Source organism: Sycon ciliatum, chromosome 7 (assembly GCF_964019385.1).
Source record: "Sycon ciliatum chromosome 7, ocSycCili1.1, whole genome shotgun sequence".
In the NCBI taxonomy this organism is placed as follows: domain Eukaryota; kingdom Metazoa; phylum Porifera; class Calcarea; order Leucosolenida; family Sycettidae; genus Sycon; species Sycon ciliatum.
Window position 1 is genome coordinate 25,975,517 of NC_088649.1, and position 20,179 is coordinate 25,995,695.

The 20,179-nt window shown below is 44.8% G+C and overlaps 2 protein-coding genes across 2 annotated transcripts in view; both read left to right on the forward strand.

Annotated features, from left to right (window-relative positions):
- Positions 1 to 1,954: 1,954 nt before the first annotated feature.
- On the forward strand, positions 1,955 to 19,125 carry LOC135821753 (uncharacterized). The gene is made up of 12 exons (XM_065334751.1): positions 1,955 to 2,239; positions 3,839 to 3,922; positions 6,482 to 6,568; positions 7,187 to 7,267; positions 7,857 to 7,943; positions 8,991 to 9,752; positions 13,010 to 13,324; positions 14,883 to 14,969; positions 16,344 to 16,424; positions 16,817 to 16,903; positions 18,328 to 18,373; positions 18,996 to 19,125. Exons 1-12 carry the CDS (start codon positions 2,170 to 2,172, stop codon positions 19,123 to 19,125), a joined length of 1,917 nt encoding a protein of 638 aa, XP_065190823.1. The 5' UTR covers positions 1,955 to 2,169.
- The window catches only part of LOC135820628 (neurogenic locus Notch protein-like), a 28,182-nt gene continuing 27,036 nt past the window's right edge, over positions 19,034 to 20,179 (forward strand). The window contains exon 1 of the mRNA XM_065333667.1: positions 19,034 to 19,367. Within this exon, the coding sequence (XP_065189739.1) occupies positions 19,217 to 19,367 (151 nt within the window). The 5' untranslated portion in view covers positions 19,034 to 19,216. The remainder of the gene's footprint in view (positions 19,368 to 20,179) is intronic.

A 20,179-nucleotide genomic window follows, 5' to 3' on the forward strand; every position in this document is an offset into this window, starting at 1 on the left:
CAGTCCACTCAAAGACCTGTGAACAGGTGACGGTGGGGACAATAATCTATTAGTAATACGAGGAATAAGATCGTTTGTGCACACTCAAGACGCACAGACACACCAACATACATGTAGTGTACACAGTGTTTCACTTCACTGCAACTAAATTGAAATGAGATGATTTGAACAATCTGTACAGCGTTGCTGTCAGTCAGTCTTCCCCAAGATGGAAATGCAATGATTTGTTGTCACGAGGCAGTTTCACTGACACAATGTCATGTTCGTGACATCAAAACGGTTACTTCAGGGAATACGAGTATTAGCTTGAGAAGCTTTTTCTTGTCATTGGCATACAAGCAATCCTCCTAGTCCTACTACTACTAGTACACTGGCACTGCGTTTGTGGATCCCATTATATTTGACATCATACTACAGGAAGAGTGTCGTGGAGTTCACATAATTATCACAGGGATAAAAATACATTTCTCATGAAATAAATAATAATTGATGATAGCTAGACGATCATATACGATTGATGCAAAGTCCTTGCAGTCCTTGAGGACTATTACGAAGTGGTTGATTACTTTTAGGGCATTCATTCAAGCAACATCAAGCAAACGCGATACGCTCCTTGAAAATGGAAAAAAATTCAAGCATAACGACAGAACAGCTCAGCAGACCAATCGAAAGGAGTAAAAGCTTCCTTACCTCAGTCATCGTCCTGCCATGTAGTTGGACAGCCTTTTGACACGGTGGTACAGGCAGCTCTTGTCCAGTCAAACAGGATATCCTTGTGGCGTCGAACGGAAGAGAGTGTCAGTGTATCTGACTCGTCAGATTGCAACTGTGCTGAACTTTTCTCTTTCTCCGCTTTCTGCTTTCATCCCTCGCTCTGATGAAACCGTTCAAACGTCTTACTGGCAGCAATGGCCAGCCAAACAGGGGATCCTTGTGGCGTCGAACGAAAGAGAGCGTCAGTGTACCTGACTCGTCAGATTTGAACTGTGCTGAACTTTTCTCGTTCTGCAATTTCTGCTTTCATCCCGCGCACTGATGAAACGTCTTCAGAGAACCACAAGACGCTTTCCAGATTTGATTTTGAACGTCTCCTTATCCTCCTTGGTTAGCTCGAGACAGATTACTGTCAGCAACTGCACAGCAGAATTGGCAGCCATGGCTGAAGTGAAGAACTAGAAAGGAATGCGCTGCCACGAGGCAAGCAAAACTGAAAATGTGTTCTCTTTCGGGCACAACACACAGGACGGCGTGACTGGATAAACTGGACTCCTGGACCGTGAATAGGGGACTTGTTAAGTTGTAGAAAAAGTGTACTCCTTATAGGGGATTGCGCGGCAGGATGAAGCTGATCAAAACTGAGTGGACTCCTGGACTCTGTATAGTGGATTTTGGACCAATGGACTCTATATAGGGTGCTGGACATCATATAGTGCATGGACTCTATATTGAGTCCTACATATATAAATAGCGGTGAGTGGGTTAAAGGGTGTGTCCAGTGATAGTAGTGGGACAGGAGGAATGAAACAGAGACGGCGAGAGTAGTGAATGCTACCGAGGTTTCCCTCTTCAATGAGAAACCTACCGCTCTAGCCAGGGTCATATCCACACATGAGTTACCACTTAGTTTCATCTGCGAAGAAACATTTCATGTGTATGCTTGTGCCATAACCCGGTGTTATACTACTCCTTTGGTAGAACCGCTGAATGATTTGCAAATGTGACACGGTGCTGCTCTATGAAGTCTGGCGAGCCCCAGGCCTGTGAACATTGAACTACTCACTAGCTCTGGGCACTTCCGTATCCATGAGATCACGTGTCATGGAGCGGGGCATTTGATTTCAAGCCTCCCTTATTCGTAGATTTGTTTCATGATGTGTTTCTACCCGCAACTGTATTTTCCCTTGATTTGCAGCCAAATGGCTCCAGGCCAACGATTCGGTACACGCCGCAGCAACTCCAGCACACAGACCCAGCGTGACTGAGCAGTTCGCAGAGGACGCATGTCAGGAGTACGGATATCATCTCATTACCAAGGAGTGGCTAGAAGAACATGGCTATGTGTTAACAGAGCGCTGGCTAGAGAAGTTGGCCTTATTGCATAAGCACCAGCAAGCACCTTACCACGTCGCGTCAATCCGAGTCAATGGCCGTTCCCTTTACAGAACCGTAATGTTTAGCGCACAAAAGCAGACGTTTCAGAACGCCACAAGCAAAACTCAAGCCCAGATTCTCTGTGTCAGTAAGTGAGACAAGGCTCCTTAACTTAAAAGGCTGACCATGCGCAAGTAGTGCTCTTACCATGCACAAGTAGTGCTCTGCCCTTGTGTGTGACCTCAGCACGATGAGTATACTGTTGTGCATTTGTGCATTTGTGTAACATGTGTCCTGTGCCACCGTTAACTGTGTGAACAGGGCTTGTGCTAATAATGTGCCACTATGTACGATGTGACCTTGCAACGTGCAAACATGTCGTATCCAAGCATTCCTTGCACGCACAATGGATCCCAATATAGAGAGCCCTTCCTGAACTGAGGATCAGGTTGTGTTTTTTTTGTAATTTCGAAGTTTTGATTGCGACTTGCTTGTTTGGCGCAAGCCACTTTATTTGTCGGAAGAAAGTCTATGCAGTGTAGCGTGGCGATTGTCCACAACCCTGGGAGCGCAGGCCATATTATCTAGGTGTTCGCATGAGGGGTAGGATGGGATATTATTTTACAGTCAAACACCGATTGTGCGGACGTTAACTATCCGGACAATCGGTTATCCGGATCTCCTGGTCGGGCTGGACAACATACAAAATTGGTAGCTTTTTGTTTGAAGTTTTGCTGATTTTTGCCACTCGGAGCACCACTCAAGCGATGCCCAAGATGTTTTACAGCAGGTTGTTCAGTCAAAATGTACAACGATGAGAAGCTGGAGTGCACCTAGGTCCTGTTGTACTACCGAAGAGAATTCAAAATGGTGAAAATTTGCTGGAATATGCATGTGATAGATGTATGAGTGGTCCCATAACCGAGCATTCTTCTCCTCTGATCACCGTGGAAATGGCCAGTGCCCCGAAGGGTGGCTGACAATTGGCACCCTGCTGTATTTTAACGGCAACTGTCAAATGCACTATGCTTTAGCTCCTTGGCAGATCCTATGAGGGTAAATACTGAAAAAATCCCTGCTCTCACGCATTAGTTCCTATAATTTTTTGCTGAATGATAAGGTTTCTTGGACCATCATTTTGGATTATCAAAAATGTCAAGTGTTAGGGACTGTAAAGGCCGATTCACAATACAAATTCTTGCGACGCGACATCCAACTTTACAACACCTGCGACGAGCTGCGACAGCGACACACAGTTCACAATAGATGATATCCCAAATAACGTGCTACTAGACTTGAGGGGGCATTGCACACAAGTTGCATACAAATTATACTACAATGTGTACACGGTAGGCCCTGAGCTCTGCATGAGGACAAGTCACAGGTAACTGTACAACTTTGAACTTTGTATGCAACTACTTACTCTGCAATGCCCTCCCAAGTCTAGTTGCACGTTATATTGCATATCATCTATCGTTTTCATGTTTACGACATCCTTATGCGCTAGTAGTACTATGCACGTGCACTGCATGTGCACCCAGGGTCAAAACAGTACTCCATTTTGTGTATGTCGTACAACATTCTTCAACTTCTGCGACAGGTGCTTTGCAACAGCTTGCGACAGCTCGCGACAGGCAGATTCTTGTCGCAACTGTCGCAAATTGTGTGTCACGTCGCAGAAAGTTGTACTGTGAATCGACCTTTAGAGTGTAATGCAATTGACTTTTTGTTGTCCTGTTCTGCACAGGGACATGTGAGACCGGTGTTCTTGGACCAAACCTGAGTTGTGTGTGTAACCGCACCTCAACCTATGGTCAATATTGTGAAAAGGGTAAGACGCCGAGCCATTCTTTTTTTTTGGTTTATCTGAGAACACGCAGCAAGACTGCTGGAGATCATCCGGTATCATGATCTATGCAAGCGGAGAGACCGGCCCAATTCACCTAGACCACTTAGTTAATGTGAAAGTCATGGAAAGCCTTGTACCTCGGATGAAGCATTTGCTGGAGATGGCTGACATTGCCACGGCTAAATGGTTAATTAACTCGTGCTCAAGGGTCTCATCGATTGGCGAAACTGGATTGAGTGCGCGCAGGCAGTGACATTCGAGCAACGCTGGCCAAATCTAACAAAGCAAGGGTGTAGTACGCAAAATGCACGCATGTTGTACAAAGATTCTGTGAAGGCTTCCAAAAAACGTCAACGTCCATTTCCACTCAAGCGACTCCCGGGTTGGGGGCCGGTGTGGTCGGATTCCACTCCAAGTACACCTACTCCGGATTCGGCCAGATTAAGCCAATTGACCACGCACTTGCTCGGAACGCACTTGCTCGGTATTCGCCCTATCGATCATGCCCATCTCAGTCAAATGTTGTTGTTTCAAATCTTTATTCTCACGATAGCCAGTGGCCAATAAGAGATAATAGTGTAAGAAAGGAGAAAGAGTGAGGAAGAATCGGGTGGGCAAGGCCTAGGGGTTAATGACTACTTAAGTGTACGGGCAGGGGTGGTCGCTACACGAGCATACAGAGTTGTGTACTTAAGTTTACGGGCAGGGGTGGTCGCTACACGAGCATACAGAGTTGTGCAACAGCAGGGATATCTCGGATTTGAAGGGAAAACGAGAAAGGATTTCGCGAAGCTGGGTGGGCAAGCAATTAAAGTAATGAAGGGCTTTGTACAGGGGAGAATGGAGACAGCGGTCAGTCCGCAGAGTTGGCAATGCCAAGTACGAGAGCGACGTAAATTAAACGAAGGTTGCACGTTGCTAGCAGTATGCAGCGAGAGTATATGTGGTGGGGCGTAATTGTGGCGCAGAGAATGCGCGAAGAGTATATGTTTAACTTAAAAGTGTGAAAATATTGTTGACCATTTGATGCGATGCAAAAGGTCGGAGTGTTCTAAGTGTGTGTAAAGGGGAAGGTGGAGACATATTCTGGCGGCTTTCCGCTGGAGTCGTTCTAGCCTGTCAAGGGAAGTGTGTGACAACGGTGTGAGAGCATTGCTCGCATATGAGAATATAGGTAGTATGTATGTCTGATAGATGTGAGATAAAGAATCACTGGTGAGTGTAGACCTTAGTCTAAAAAGAATATTGAAAGACTTGAGTGGTTTTTTGACTATGTATTCAACATGCTCCGTCCAACGGAGGTCATGCTTAAAGATTATTCCGAGGTGTTTGTGTTTTTGTGCTACGGTAAGCGGAATATTCCTGAGGGTGATCTGGGGTAGCTGTTCAGGGGGGCGGTTATTGTGGTAGAACGGGAGGATGACTGTTTTCTTTGTGTTAACCAGCAGATGCCATCTTTGAAGCCAGTCTCCAGCTGCTGTGACACTCTGTAGTTTCGGGTGCAGTCTTGAGGAGTTCTCGCTTTGGAAATCAGAACGGTGTCATCTGCAAATTGGCTACAGGTGGTGCCGGGATTCTCACTTGCGTGTGGAAGGTCTATGTTGTAGACGAGGAATAGAAGCGGCCCAAGAATAAATCCCTGAGGGACGCCCACAGGGATCTCGAGGAAAGGCAATAGGTCGCCATCCACCTGCACCCTCTGCCGACGCCCCAACAGGTACTGTCGGAACCACTTCAGGGCGTTGCCCTGGACACCATAGTGGGAGAGTTTTGCTGGAAGGCCGGCATGCCACACACGATCGAAGGCCTTGCTTAGATAAAAAAAAAGCAGGCATTGACGTGTTTCCCGTCGTCTCTCGCAGTGGAGAGGGTATCGACGAGACGGGCGATCTGCTGCTCAGTGCCGTCTTTCGCGCGGAATCCGGACTGCTGGTTGGGCAGGTGGGGTGTGATGTGCTTGTAGAGGATTTGACGTGCAATTTTTTCTTGGATTTTTGATGTACTGCTCAAGAGAGAGATGGGTCTATAATTTGTTGGTTGGGTTGGGTCACCAGGCTTGAGTACTGGAGAAATGGTGGCATCTTTCCACTCCTGTGGGATTTCTCCGGTTTGGAACGATAGATTAAAGAGGTACGATAACGACGGTGCAAGTTCCTTAGCCGCTTCTTTGAGTAGGCGGTTTGGAATAGAGTCGAGCCCGGGGCTTTTGTTGGTATCAACTCCGCGGAGGAGTTTTTCGACCTCAGCTTGGGAAGTCGAGATTTCTTGAAGGGGACTGAGGATTTCAGGGGTGGTGTTGATGGCTGGAGTTTGCTCATCCGCATTGGCCACGGACAGCTTGCTCTGTGAAATGAAGAATTTGTTGTTGTTGTTGTTAATTTTTATTTTACTTCACCAAGTGAACAGGCATTTCTGCCTTCTCACCAGGTCAGCGGAGACAAGACTAAATGATAAATGTCTCGATTTCCACTAAGCATAGAGTAACACCCCGTGCATTTTTCTATGCCACTCCGTGCATGCGTTTATTGATGGGCGTTGCAGCATGCAAGTGCTTGAATCAGGGTCAGTGTGACAACAAAGGTGAATGCAGCTGCCCGAAAGGATTCACCGGAGACAAGTGCCAACTCGGTAAGTAGAAGAGATTTAGTTTTCTTCAAGTATTCTTTTTCAGTTCCCTTGGGATTTTTTAATCATGCACTGACAAGTACTTTGACTCGCTAATGAAGGAGTCCACGCTTTTTGGACATGATCGTACGAGGCATAATAAGAAATTCTATGTCAACAGTCCATGGTAGCCATGGAAACAGAGTGTGGAATTTTGCATTCCACTGCCATGGCAATCAATATGCCATGGTCGAAATTCACTTTGGACGCAGTTGCAAGCGCTTCGACAGGAACATGGGCGCCCATTTTGAAAATTGTTAAAATTGCACATATGCAATGCCCTGGATGTAGTCTTGCCTTTTGCGCCATTACTTTGTACTACAAGAACCTCATCTCACCCATTGTTTCAACAAGATTCTCAAGCAACAGCACTTTTGCAGCGCGATTTCTTGGGTTCTACCGGTAGGACCCGTGGTCTTACCGGTAAGACGGCATGCTAGCTATCATTAACAATCCAGAATCACGGGTGGTCAATATCATTCTGGAATTGCCCAACCAAATGCAACTTTAGTCTATCTGACTTCGTGTCTGGCTGATTTACTCTCTTCCTCTTCTTCCCCTACCTTGCGATGTGTGATGCAGTTGTGTGTACACATCCCTGGGTGAAAAAGAACAAATTATGCGAATGTACGACCAGACTAGATGGACCTAACTGCACAGAAGGTAAGGGCTGAAGAAAGCTGCTGTATGTATGTAGGCATGTCAGAGAATGTATGACCTATGCTCTCACGCATGCTTGAATGTTGTATTTTGAAGACAAGAAAACAACTCCAGAGTCCTCATGCGGGCTTCTCCGACCTATTCTGCAACATATGCTTAGTTTGTAGCCGGGATGTAATAATTTTAAACTGATTGGGAGAGCATATGTCGGCTACAAGAATTCTGGCTAATCTGAACACTGCAACTAGAATACACCAAAAGGGGCGAAGAAGCTAAAATATTGTGTTGCCTTGTAAAAAAACTGATCTAAAAAATAAGAAAAGAAGAAGCTACAAATTAATACATCTCTGCACTTGAAGTGTAAAGCGTGAAGTGTGCAAAGCAGCGTGCACGGAAGTCAATGCTGCGCCCCTACCCCTTCGGCAAAAATATTGATATGGTGAGTTGGACACCCTCGTAAGTGGTTAAAAAAGCTGGTTTGAGGCGTCAATGATGATGGGCAAGGACATGTGAACAATTTCTCGACAGTCCGGTATTCTATTCCTTTTCGTGTGCTTTGGAAATGCGTGAATATTCCCTATCACTGCTGCAGCATGCAAATGCTTGAATGACGGCCAGTGCACCGAAGATGGCACCTGCATCTGCCGGAAACGTTTCCATGGAGATCAGTGTCAGAACAGTAAGTATATGGCGTATGAAGTAAACCCGTGTTTTGTTCATGTTTCTGGAATACTGTAAAATGACGCAAATATTAACCATCGTGAAATCAAGCTTCAACAGTGGGTGTATGTAGGTGTCCACTGTGCTTCGCGACCTTTTGCCATCGCAAACTTGTTGGTTCTAAGAAATCGCGAAAATTTAGTGACGCGGATATTGGGCGATTTACTGTAGTCGAAAGCGCGGCTGCTGTTGGCTGTGAGCTGCGCTTGGTGGGTCTTTACATTTGTGGCATTCTCCGTCCGCACTATGTACACGCCAGTGTCCGAGTTTACTAGGCCCACGGGCACCATACAACAGGACAGCTAGCTCCATGGACCTGCAGGCGGGGAAGATCATTGGACATGCATTCGTAGTGCGTTTGTACGTGCGGCTGTTCATAGTCCCATAGGTCTGTCCATGTGGCTCTGCAACAAGATACCTGGCCACGTCAGGTGCACTTGCAGCGTTACAAACCAATGCGAGTTCGATTATGAAGATATTAGAGTTCATTCTTGTAGGCAGCATATTCTTGTACACGACCGCACTATAACCGATATGTACTATAACAGTTTAGGGCAAGGAACAAAGCAAATAGCGCCTGACGTAGGTGTTTTGTTCGGAAGTTTGAGGAAAGTTGAGGGCGGAAAAGTCTGATTAAAAAATTGACTGCCATCACCAGAACTACCGTAAAACTTGGTTTCAGCGACCACTCCAAGGTGCAAGCAAAAGCGGTCGTTAAAGCCAGGTGGTCTTTACAACCAGGTCCCACAGTGTCTGTGTAGAACTGTCAGTCCATGGAAAAAATGGTCCGTGTTAAGAGCAGGTGGTCGCTAAACCCAGAGGTCGCTTACACCAGGTTTTACTGTATAGCTGTGATGATCCGTGGTATTTGGGATCATTTTAGTAAACAAATTCTGAAATGGACTGCGGTATCCCTACTGAGCAAGTGTACGTCTTGTTAGGCTGTGGTCCAGTTGTGTTCTACTTCACCTGACCGTGTCTTGCATGTGCACTGTGTTATGTTAAGGTTTCAAGACAAAGTGCCTGGGTACAGATAAGGCAATGTACACCTGGATGGCTCTTGCCGGCTTGCCGTGTCATCCACACCTCGACGGTGACAGCTGCCAGAAGAAGACGAACTTGACGCATGCCCGACAGATGTGCAAGAGAAGAGGATACGACGTGGTAGACTATAATGCCTTCACAACCCTGTCTCTGGGCGTGCGGGACTGCATGGAAGCATTGCTCAACAAGATGATGGCAAGCAATTTCAACAACCCTATCACAATATGGACATCTTTCTTGAGGGATGGCAAGCATGTCATTTACAAGGAGGGCAAGAACAACTTAAGAGAAGAGTTACATGATAGTAGTGGAGCAAGCCATCTTGATTTTGAGATGATGGCGAGCGGTGACAGCAACCCTATCTCCCTATCGTCAGGGCAAGGACAAATTAAGAACAAGTTGAGAGAAGAGTTACATGATGATGGTAGTGGAGCAAGCCATCTTGATGTCAAGATGATGGCGAGCGGTGACAGCAACCCTATCTCCCTATCCTCAGGGCAAGGACAAGTTAAGAACAAGTTGAGAGAAGAGTTACATGATGATGGTAGTGGAGCAAGCCATCTTGATGTCAAGATGATGGCGAGCGGTGACAGCAACTCTATCTCAATATCGGCATCGCTCGAGGAGGATGACCAAAATATCATGTACCAGCAGCGCAAGAACCAGTTAAGAGAAGAGTTACTTGATAGTAACGGAGCAAGCCATCATGATGTCATCTGCGAAGGTAGGCTGTTGCATTGTGATCATATGAACGAGTGAGAGAAAAATGTTGAGTAGCCAGGGACGAATGGATAGGCACGGCAAGAGTTATTACAACCGAGGTTTCTGAGTTCAATTGGAAACTGATCGGTATAGCCAGATTCAGACCCACACACACGGAAGCAATCAAAACACTTCTGTCATTATGCTTATGTAACCCTGCATCATACTACTCCCTTCGTTTGACCACCGAGTAATCCGCAACTATGGCATGGTTCTGCTCAATGAAGTCTCCCCAGCCCCATAATTAATGACTTCAACTTGAAAGTCTGTCGGGAGAGCAGGGTATGTGGAAGTTGCACACTCTGGGGGGTTATGTACTCTTGGTATAACCGCTGGGTGATTCCCAACTATGGCACGGTGCTGCTCAATGAAGTCCACCCAGCCCCATGCCTGCAAATATAGGCCGACAACTGAACCTGTCTCAGAATAGGGGTGAAATGGTAGCATTGACCTTTCCGTTTGACCGGGTTTTATTGTGCATGACTAGATTGTGGGCATCCGTTATTTAGATTTATTTCGTGACTTTTGTCAAAAAGGCAGAAGAGACCAGAGAGAATCGGTTAAATAATTGTTGTAATGCTTCGTTTCATGCACAAAGTGGAGCTAAGGCAGTCCTTTGTTGGATCGCTCCATCCTGGTGGTGTTGAGTACTCTAAGCCATCTGGGAATGCTCACTGTTGTCATTGCGTTTGTTATACATACAGTCGTTCCTCTCTAATCCGGCACCTTTTGCAATGGAATTTTCTGCTGGATAAAGAAGGGTGCCGCGAGTGGATTATGAAATCCTGCCCTACAACCCGGCCCACATGTTACCATACATGTTTGTGTCGTATATCAAAACATAGGGATCTTCTGTGTCAAACCAATTACTTTCTGGAATCATGGAATGCATGTCTATAACATACACTTGGGAATATCTTATGTACTAGCATAGGATATTTATTCCCAAATGTATGTTACATGAAATAGCAATGAAAAATATCAATTGTGCACTCATAACCATGTATAAACAATTAAAATGAAACAATTCCAGAACGTTTTCGTGTGACCATCATCAGTGGAACATCGTCACATAGTAAGAATCACTAAAACAACCAGTAATATAGCTAGAGTAATATGAAAAGAAGCGTGAGAATGCAGCACAGCTAGCGGTTATGCATAACGCGTGTAGTGTGAACCTTTGCAGTGTATCTGAGAATGGTAGCAGTAGATGAATGTGGCAGCTGTGAGTGCGTGTGAACAAAAACTGGTGAGTGCGTATTATTTAAAAAGTGTGAGTGCTACAACATTTTCTTTTTGCTTGCATAGAACAGGGTCACGTGTGCGAATATATACAGCTTCCAACACCTGCAACTGCTTAAAGAAACGCGCGCGACAAATAACACTAAACCAGGAATCGTCAAACAACTTACGACAATCCGGACTGGACACCAAATGCTTGTAGATGGCAGACTTGCTCTTGTCGATGTCGAACCCCTCCTCGTCCGTATCACTCTCATCCTCCACTTCCTGTTCCTGCTCACCCTTGCTTTCCTCCTGACCATCCTGTTCATCCCCATCATCATCCTCCATCTCCATCTCCTCATGCCATCGCTTCTTTCCCCTTGACGTGTTCACTGCTGCGCCCGTACTTTCACCTGCCACTACTGGTTCCGCCTTCTCCATTTTTCTCAGTCGTGTCTCCGCTAGTCTCTGGCTTCTCCTCAGATTCGTTTTTCCTCCATTTTCATTTTGTTCTCCTGGTGATCTTTCCGTTACCGCCGTCGGTTTGTTAACGAACGATCGTCCGGTGGTCTCCCATGCCGTGTTGTTGTCGTCAAGAGTGACACCAGATTCGTGTGTTGCGCTACTGTTGAGTCCGGTGTTGTATCCGAACGTATCAAGCAACACGTCCCATTGTCCTTGTTGTCAAAAGCGGCCAGGGCAGGCAGGCCAAAGCGTGGGAGGCCACGAAAACACCCGTTGCCTACTACTACGCCTGTCAGTATTACAACACAACCAGAAACGGATACAACACCGGACTCAACAGTAGCGCAACACACGAATCTGGTGTCACTCTTGACGACAACAACACGGCATGGGAGACCACCGGACGATCGTTCGTTAACAAACCCGACGGCGGTAACGGAAAGATCACCAGGAGAACAAAATGAAAATGGAGGAAAAACGAATCTGAGGAGAAGCCAGAGACTAGCGGAGACACGACTGAGAAAAATGGAGAAGGCGGAACCAGTAGTGGCAGGTGAAAGTACGGGCGCAGCAGTGAACACGTCAAGGGGAAAGAAGCGATGGCATGAGGAGATGGAGATGGAGGATGATGATGGGGATGAACAGGATGGTCAGGAGGAAAGCAAGGGTGAGCAGGAACAGGAAGTGGAGGATGAGAGTGATACGGACGAGGAGGGGTTCGACATCGACAAGAGCAAGTCTGCCATCTACAAGCATTTGGTGTCCAGTCCGGATTGTCGTAAGTTGTTTGACGATTCCTGGTTTAGTGTTATTTGTCGCGCGCGTTTCTTTAAGCAGTTGCAGGTGTTGGAAGCTGTATATATTCGCACACGTGACCCTGTTCTATGCAAGCAAAAAGAAAATGTTGTAGCACTCACACTTTTTAAATAATACGCACTCACCAGTTTTTGTTCACACGCACTCACAGCTGCCACATTCATCTACTGCTACCATTCTCAGATACACTGCAAAGGTTCACACTACACGCGTTATGCATAACCGCTAGCTGTGCTGCATTCTCACGCTTCTTTTCATATTACTCTAGCTATATAACTGGTTGTTTTAGTGATTCTTACTATGTGACGATGTTCCACTGATGATGGTCACACGAAAACGTTCTGGAATTGTTTCATTTTAATTGTTTATACATGGTTATGAGTGCACAATTGATATTTTTCATTGCTATTTTACGACTGTTGTCTCCTCGTCGGTATGTTACATGTGTTGTGTATGTTACAATGGTCCCTGACAGTATGCGATGCACAACTGCTGGATTAGAAAATCAAATTATGTTCAGTTTGAGTGATTTGTTGCAGAAAATCGCTGCTGGAGGCGGAATTCAAGTGCCGGATTAAAGGGTAGAAAAGAACTGAAAAAATCCGTTTTGCCAGAAAGTGTGCTGGTTTGCAAGGGTGCTGGATAAACGAGTGCCGGATTAGAGAGGGACGACTGTATTCCCTATTGCCTACTGTATGTGCCCTTGTTTTGCAGCCAAGTGGCTTCACGCCAACTCCTCAGTATACACCACAGCAACGCCAGCGCTGAGGCCCAAAGTCACTGAGCAATTCGCAGAGGAGGCATGTGAGCAGTACGGACTTCACCTCATAACCGGGGCCTGGCTGCAAGCACATGGCCATGTATTAAGAGAGAGCTTCCTAGAGAGATTGGCTATTCGGCAAGCACCTTACCACGTCAAACCAATTGTGGTGAACGGCAACTCCCTTTTCAGAACCGTAACGTTTAGCGAGGGAAAACAGAGGTTTGTGAACACCACAAGCAATCACCGAGCCCAAATCCTCTGTGTCAGTAAGTGAGATGTCTTGAACTTTTAAAAGCAATACGATAAAATTATAGCATGTGCCTAACAAACTCGGCAACCTGCACCACTGTGACTGTTTATGCAACTTTTCACCGTACCTGTGGCTTACCATGAGGTCAGAAATGACGTACTGCACGAATTACACTCCCACAGGAACCACCCTGAGTTGCACACTCTGGTTTATGTAAACTTGTCGTTAGTGTTTGGCACAAAACGCATAACTTGTAAACCTTGTGTCCTCTCTATTTTAATCCTTGCCTTTACATCCGAGTCTGACCTATTATTATTATTATTATTATTATTATTATTATTCAACGCAATAAATAGAGTAAGCTGCGCACTCAGTACAAACGCCATAAGCAAAACTTGTTTTCATGTAAATAAAGAAGCTTGTTCCTAAACGTTTTCGTCGCCATCTCATCAGAGGATTACAGGCAAATCAACAAAAGCTCTTAGCTCAATATATATACCTGATATCGTTGAATGGTGTAATGTTTCTTCAGCTCTCATTTTATCGCGCTAGTTAGGGTCTAAATTATTACTTGCATTGTGCGTATATATATTGAGTTAAGAGCTTTTGTTGATTTGCCAGTAATCCTCTGATGAGATGGCGACGAAAACGTTTAGGAACAAGCTTCTTTATTTACATGAAAACAAGTTTTGCTTATGGTGTTTGTACTGAGTGCGCAGCTTACTCTATTTATTGCGTTGATTACATTTTTATCTCCACGGAAGCTTTTTAATTATTATTATTCTTATTATTTAACCCTTTGGAGTCCGTAACTTTTTTGCTTCCGCAGAATTTGTGGCAGACACGAAAATGCGCACTCCATTTCCAACATAATTTTGGTTCTACTTCACCGATTTTGAAGATCTTGGGCTCGTTGGAAAGCTCTTGATGAGAGAAATACAATGAGCCCAAACTTGCCAAGAGCACTATTCATTGTCCGCCACAACGCGCCCAAAACGCGAGTCCAGCTCCAGATCTGAGATGAAATCGGTCTTCTGTAACCATTTCACTGAATCTAGCTCGGAACTGTTCAAATTTTTTCGAGTAGAAGCTTACCTTGCCGTGACTTCGCGCCGCGCCGGTCCTGCCACGTGCCGCCTGTCATGAAGCTGGGAAAATCCCTTTTTTTCACTGCTGACTCGCAGAACGCAGCGCAGAAAATGCGAAATGTTTGATCGCTCACCGCTTACTCAAACCTCATCGGCGAGACTTCGGACCTGTTCGAGGCGGTAGCTGAGAGTTTTCTCTACCATCTAGACTCTTCGATTGTTGAATTTGGTCAAGATTTGGCCGAGAACCGAAAGTTTGACTGCGCCCACATGCATACAAAATGCCCATGGTTCGAAATCGAACCATGGACTCCAAAGGGTTAAATTTTTAAATGGGCAATCCCCACAGGCGAATTGTATCATATTTGTTTATGAATGGCTGTTACGAGTAGATCTACTAACGGTTATATGTGTGCTCATTGCGTAACCAAACCGTGTATTTTCTCTGTTTCACGCCATGTTGCGTGTATGCGGTGGCTGCTGCAGTGTGCAAGTGTTTGAACCAGGGTCAGTGTGACGACAAAGGCAAATGCATCTGCCCGAAGGGATTCACCGGAGACAATTGCCAGAAGGGTAAGTAGAAGCAGGCGTCCATACCCCCAAGAGTTTGCAACTCTGTACATGGGGTCCGCGCGGCGGCATTCCAACATTACGTCAAAAATGACGTACACGTTCGTTGCGCTTGTACTACTCCCTGGTGCCAAACAAAAAATCCAAGCACCGCGGAATGCAGAGTTTTGTCCTCTGTGTCTCAGTGGCATGACGTTATGTTGGAATTTCGCCGCGCAGTGGGCCTACAGCAGCCAGACAACCAGTTGCACACCCTTGGGGTTATGGACTTTTGGTAGAAGTGAATTTCCTTACCGATCCGAACACTTCTGCTTCTTTTTACATGTACATTTCACATTCACATTTCTCTCGCATGTTTGTCACTGTTGTAATAATGCATGGTTAGTACTCTTGGTTGGCATATTAAAGTTGCTGTCTCCGAAATGCTTTGAATTTGTTTACTTCAAGTGTTTCCTTTACATTGTATGCAATTCTCAAAGTATACCTTTCGTGTGAAGATGGCCTCCCCTGACTGTGTGTAGGCTTTGGAGTTGTTCCGGTTGGCCCTGATTATGCAGGCCTTGTTCTAGTTTCTATTTTGAGTGAAAGTCGACAGAACAAGTATTCCGTTTCATCAAGCTCTTGCTAGGAATAAGAACATGTGCATCACCAAACCTGCTATTTTTGTGCGGTCGAAACGCTCATTCGTCCGCAATGAGTTACAATTTCCTGGTCAATTGTCCAGTCTCTTGCCTCTTGGAGCTGAATGGGAGCCTTGACCCTTGAGGGGTGGGGTATTCCAATAGATGTGGAAAACTCGGCCTCTAGCCGAGTCGCACGCAAACTGTACATGTTTTCCTCTTATACTAGTAAAATAAATAATTTGATAACCGCAATCAGTAAGCAAGCACAGTCTGTGAGCCAGGACCCGCAAGTTGTGTAGGTAACGGTTGTTTTCTAGGTCGCTCTCGCTTCGGTCTTTGTTGTTGTTGTTGTAAATTTCACTGCTGTTGTTCTTAGTGTTATTTCTCTAACTTAGATTTTCTATTATAAGTTCAATTTAGTTTTCAGAGTCCTTTAGTACAACGAAGATTCCTGATGAGTGTTGTACGAAAACTTGTTTGAATCCCTTTCCATTTTATTTCTCTACACAATTTCTTCACATGTTCATCGTTTTATTGCACATTGTCGCACATTGTTTTACATTGCATGAATAAAGTGTACACAAATGTCGATCCAGGCTTGTATTGCTGATTGCGGTTATCAAATTGTTGTCTCCTCGTCGTTTGTTCAAAATAAACAATTATTAATTTTTTTTCCCTCTGTCCACTTGTCTGTCCTTCTTGTGTCTGGCTAATCTCTGGCTGTTCTCCCTCTTTCTTGTGATATGCGATGCAGTTGTGTGCACACATCCCTGGGTGAAAAAGAACAAAGTATGCGAATGTAAACCCAGACTAAATGGACCTAACTGCACAGAAGGTAAGGGCTGAAAAAAGCTGCTGTAATATAATATTATTATGTGCCAGCGTGTCAAAGAATGTATGACCCATGGGAACATACATGCCGTTATATTGTATTTGAAGCCAAAGATACACTTCCGAGTTTGTATGCCGGATTGCCCAACGTACTGTGACCTTAAAAGTGGCTGGAATTTTGTCCTATCCACGTGCAATAAATGATACAGTCATATGGGCATCAGTTGGATTTACGTGGGAGTGTTGTAATCTGGCTGTTCATGTAGCTATGTACTGGTGGGTACAGTGTCATGATGAGCAAGATACATGTAACAAACTCGAGAATCCGATATGCTATGTTGTTCTGCCACTATTCGTTTGCTTTTGGAAAATATGTGCATCCAATCACTGCTGCAGCATGCAATTGCCTGAATAATGGTCAGTGTACTGAAGAAGGCGCCTGCGTCTGTCCGACCGGATTCCGGGGAGACCAATGTCAGGACAGTAAGTGTCTCTGTTTGGTTTTGTTTAGCTATATTTTTCTTCACCAGAAGTACAGGCAATATCTGCCTTCTCACTGGGCGTGTTGCCACAGTTCTCGCAAAATGATGAAGATAGTGATAATGATAAGAAAAAGAGAAAGAGGAAAATGCCATCATGAACAAAGCCCAAAGAGAAGACGGAAACAAATCAATGAGGGTATCTGCAATGTGAAGTGAGTATGTAACACCACACCTGCACACATTCACTAAAAAAAACACAGACACACACATACACACACGCACACGCACACACACACAGACACACAGACACACAGACACACACACACACACACACACACACACACACACACACACACACACACACACACACACACACACACACACACAAATACACACCGGCACATGCACAATTACTCTACTCGAGCAGAGCAGTAGTGCTGGACTACAAGTATTGCTTTTCAGTAAACTCACAGTCAAAGCCGTTTTCTATTTTTTTTTTAAGAACAATGGCTTTGCCACCTCTCTGTAGATGCTTGGAGCGAAAGGTTCCTTCCTAAGGGCATGCAGACTCCATTGTAGGAACTTCATATTCCACACAGTTAGTATCATAAAGTAATGCTAAAATGATGTGACGTTATTGGACTCATTTACCCACTGTTTACAGAAAAATGGGATTAATTGATTCCAGTGCGTTTGTCTCCCCAGCATTTGATCATAATGGTCCAGAATTCCAGAAAGAGAATTGAAATGTACTCACCGTAGTGTCGTGTATTACCGCCGAGCGTATTCCTGTGGAAGCCGATTTCAGGGCTAGGCTTCTATTCAGTATTCACATCAAGCTTCTATTCAAACCAGGTATTTATATGTGCGTCAACACTAAAACCAGGCTTGTGTGCCAACAGTGTATTCTGAAAATCAGACCTCTATTCAAAACAGGCTTCTATATGATAACCGCTATCAATAAAATTAGCTGAACCGACATTTTTGTATTTTATTCATGCAATGTAAAAAAACGGTGGAGACGATGTGCAATAAAATGATGAAAATATGAAGAAATGGTGTGGAGAAAAAAATGGATTCAAACAAGTTTTCGTACAACACTCATCAGGATTCGTCGTTGTACTAAAGGACATTGAAACAAAATTGAACTCTTATAGAAAATCTAGGTTAGAGAAATAACACCAAGAACAACAGCAATGAAATTTACAAGTGTGAATTTTAACAATCAAAGAGAGAAATTAACAAACAAGAGAAAGAAAGAAGGAAGGACAAAGTGATAACACATACAAGCAGAACATTTCACCAAGAGTTCATGAAAACCAGAGTGTGCAGCTCGGATGGGTTGCTGTCACTACAGAATTCCGTGATTACATCATTTTAGTGATGTAGCAGGATTCAAGCAGGTCTCTTTCTGCACAACTGCAGCTCAGTTGTACGCACTACGCCATTTCCCGCCTCAGATCTGGGCCAAGTATGATGTAATCACGGAATTTCGCAGTGACAGACATCCATAGCAGAAAAGGCCCCAAGCTGCACACTCTGGTTTTCATGTGCTCTTCATTCCACCTAGAACATTAACGGCCAAGCTTGGCTGAACCAAACACGACACGTTACTTGAACAATTTCAACCCAATTATACTATCTTTCTGTACACACAAATTTGGCTTATACAGACGCTGATAGATAGCCTCCAACACTTGTAAATTGTTTCAGTGAATAAAATACACAAATTTCGTTTCAGCTAATTTTTTTTATTGCGGTTATCAAATTATTGTCTCCCCGCCGTTTGCTTCCATATGAGATAGGCTTTAATACAAGACACTACGGTATATCATAATTAGTACAAGCCTTCATCCTGTTGGTAAAAGCGCATAAATTAATGAGAATGTCTGGGTGTGACTTTCACAGGCCCAAAATATAGAGAAGGATCCGTTACCCACTAGCAAAATAATGGGATTAACAGCTTTTCCTTATAGTGCTTCAACCTTGAAAATTTGAACACAAGTCGGACAGAAAGGGTTTTTTGGCCACCGTAATATTTTTCTCCTGTACCTGAGTATGTTGTACATGTCTGTGTACTGTGCTGTGTTCAGATTTCAGGACAAAGTGCCTGGGTACGGACAAGGTGATGTACACCTGGACGGCTCTCGCCGGCTTGCCGTGTTATTCTGGCAGGTGCCCGAAGATAACCAGTTGGAGGAAAGCCAGAGACGCATGCAGTGATAGGGGATATCAGCTGGTCGACTTTAAAACCTTCACCTTGCTCGGCTCAAAGCTTTGTGTGCGTGGGTGCGTAAAGTCATTGCTCCACGAGATGATGGTGAACAGTAACAGCAGCCCGATCACGATATGGACATCATCCGAGTACAATCGTCGGCATATTATTTACAAGCAGGACAAGAACAAATCGGGTGGTGCAATATTTAGTGTTCATGGGTTCGGCCGTCACAATGTCATCTGCGAAGGTAAACAATTGCTTGTTTTAAAGCGATATCATTGGACGGGCAAATGGTGAGAATGCTGAGTAGCACACAGTGCATGCATGGACAGGATAGTATGTCCAATGATAATGACGGGACAGGAAAGTATGAAACAAAGAGACAACAAGAGTGCAGCCACCTGGGTTTCTCACATCAATGTCACACCTACCGTTATAGCCAGGGTCAGACCCACACATGCGTAACCAATTGATTTCACCTGCGAAGAAGCATTTCATGCGTATGCTTGTGTCATAACCCGGTGTTATACTACTCCCTTGGTAGAACCGCTTAATGGTTTGCAAATGTGACACGGTGCTGCTCTATGAAGTCTGGCGAGCCCCAGACCTGTGAACATTGAACTACTCACTAGCTCTGGGCACTTCCGTATCCAAGAGATCGGGTGTCATCAAGCACGATATTAAATTCACAATAGCGAGAATTTCAGTTGTCTGACGATTGCTTTGGGGGGCGTTCGTTTTTGATCTACAGGTTTGGGTAGAAACTACTTCTTTCGGTAGAGTTTTTCGTTTTTGGAAAAGAAATTCGACTCAAAAGGGTAAATTCTACTTTCTTCTACCGGCTCTACCGGGAAGAAGTTAGTTGAATCCGGTAGAAGTCGGTAGAGCTATGGGATTTCCAGCAAGCTCAAGGATTCGTACACAACTCCATACAAAAAAGAAACATTTCACGTACCCATCGTGTAAACTACTAAATCCGGTAGAACAGCGTTCGTACACTTGCCTCTACCATCTACCTCTATGGCCACACATTTTTATTTCTATGTTTCTTGTCACCCA

Bases quoted from the DNA above. Each gene is read 5' to 3' on its own strand.
- LOC135821753 (XM_065334751.1), top strand. From the start codon at position 2,170: ATGTTTAGCGCACAAAAGCAGACGTTTCAGAACGCCACAAGCAAAACT. The intron at 9,753-13,009 runs GTAGGCTGTTGC...CTTGTTTTGCAG, and splicing joins TCATGATGTCATCTGCGAAG to CCAAGTGGCTTCACGCCAAC. The intron at 18,374-18,995 runs GTATGATGTAAT...TGCTGTGTTCAG, and splicing joins CCGCCTCAGATCTGGGCCAA to ATTTCAGGACAAAGTGCCTG.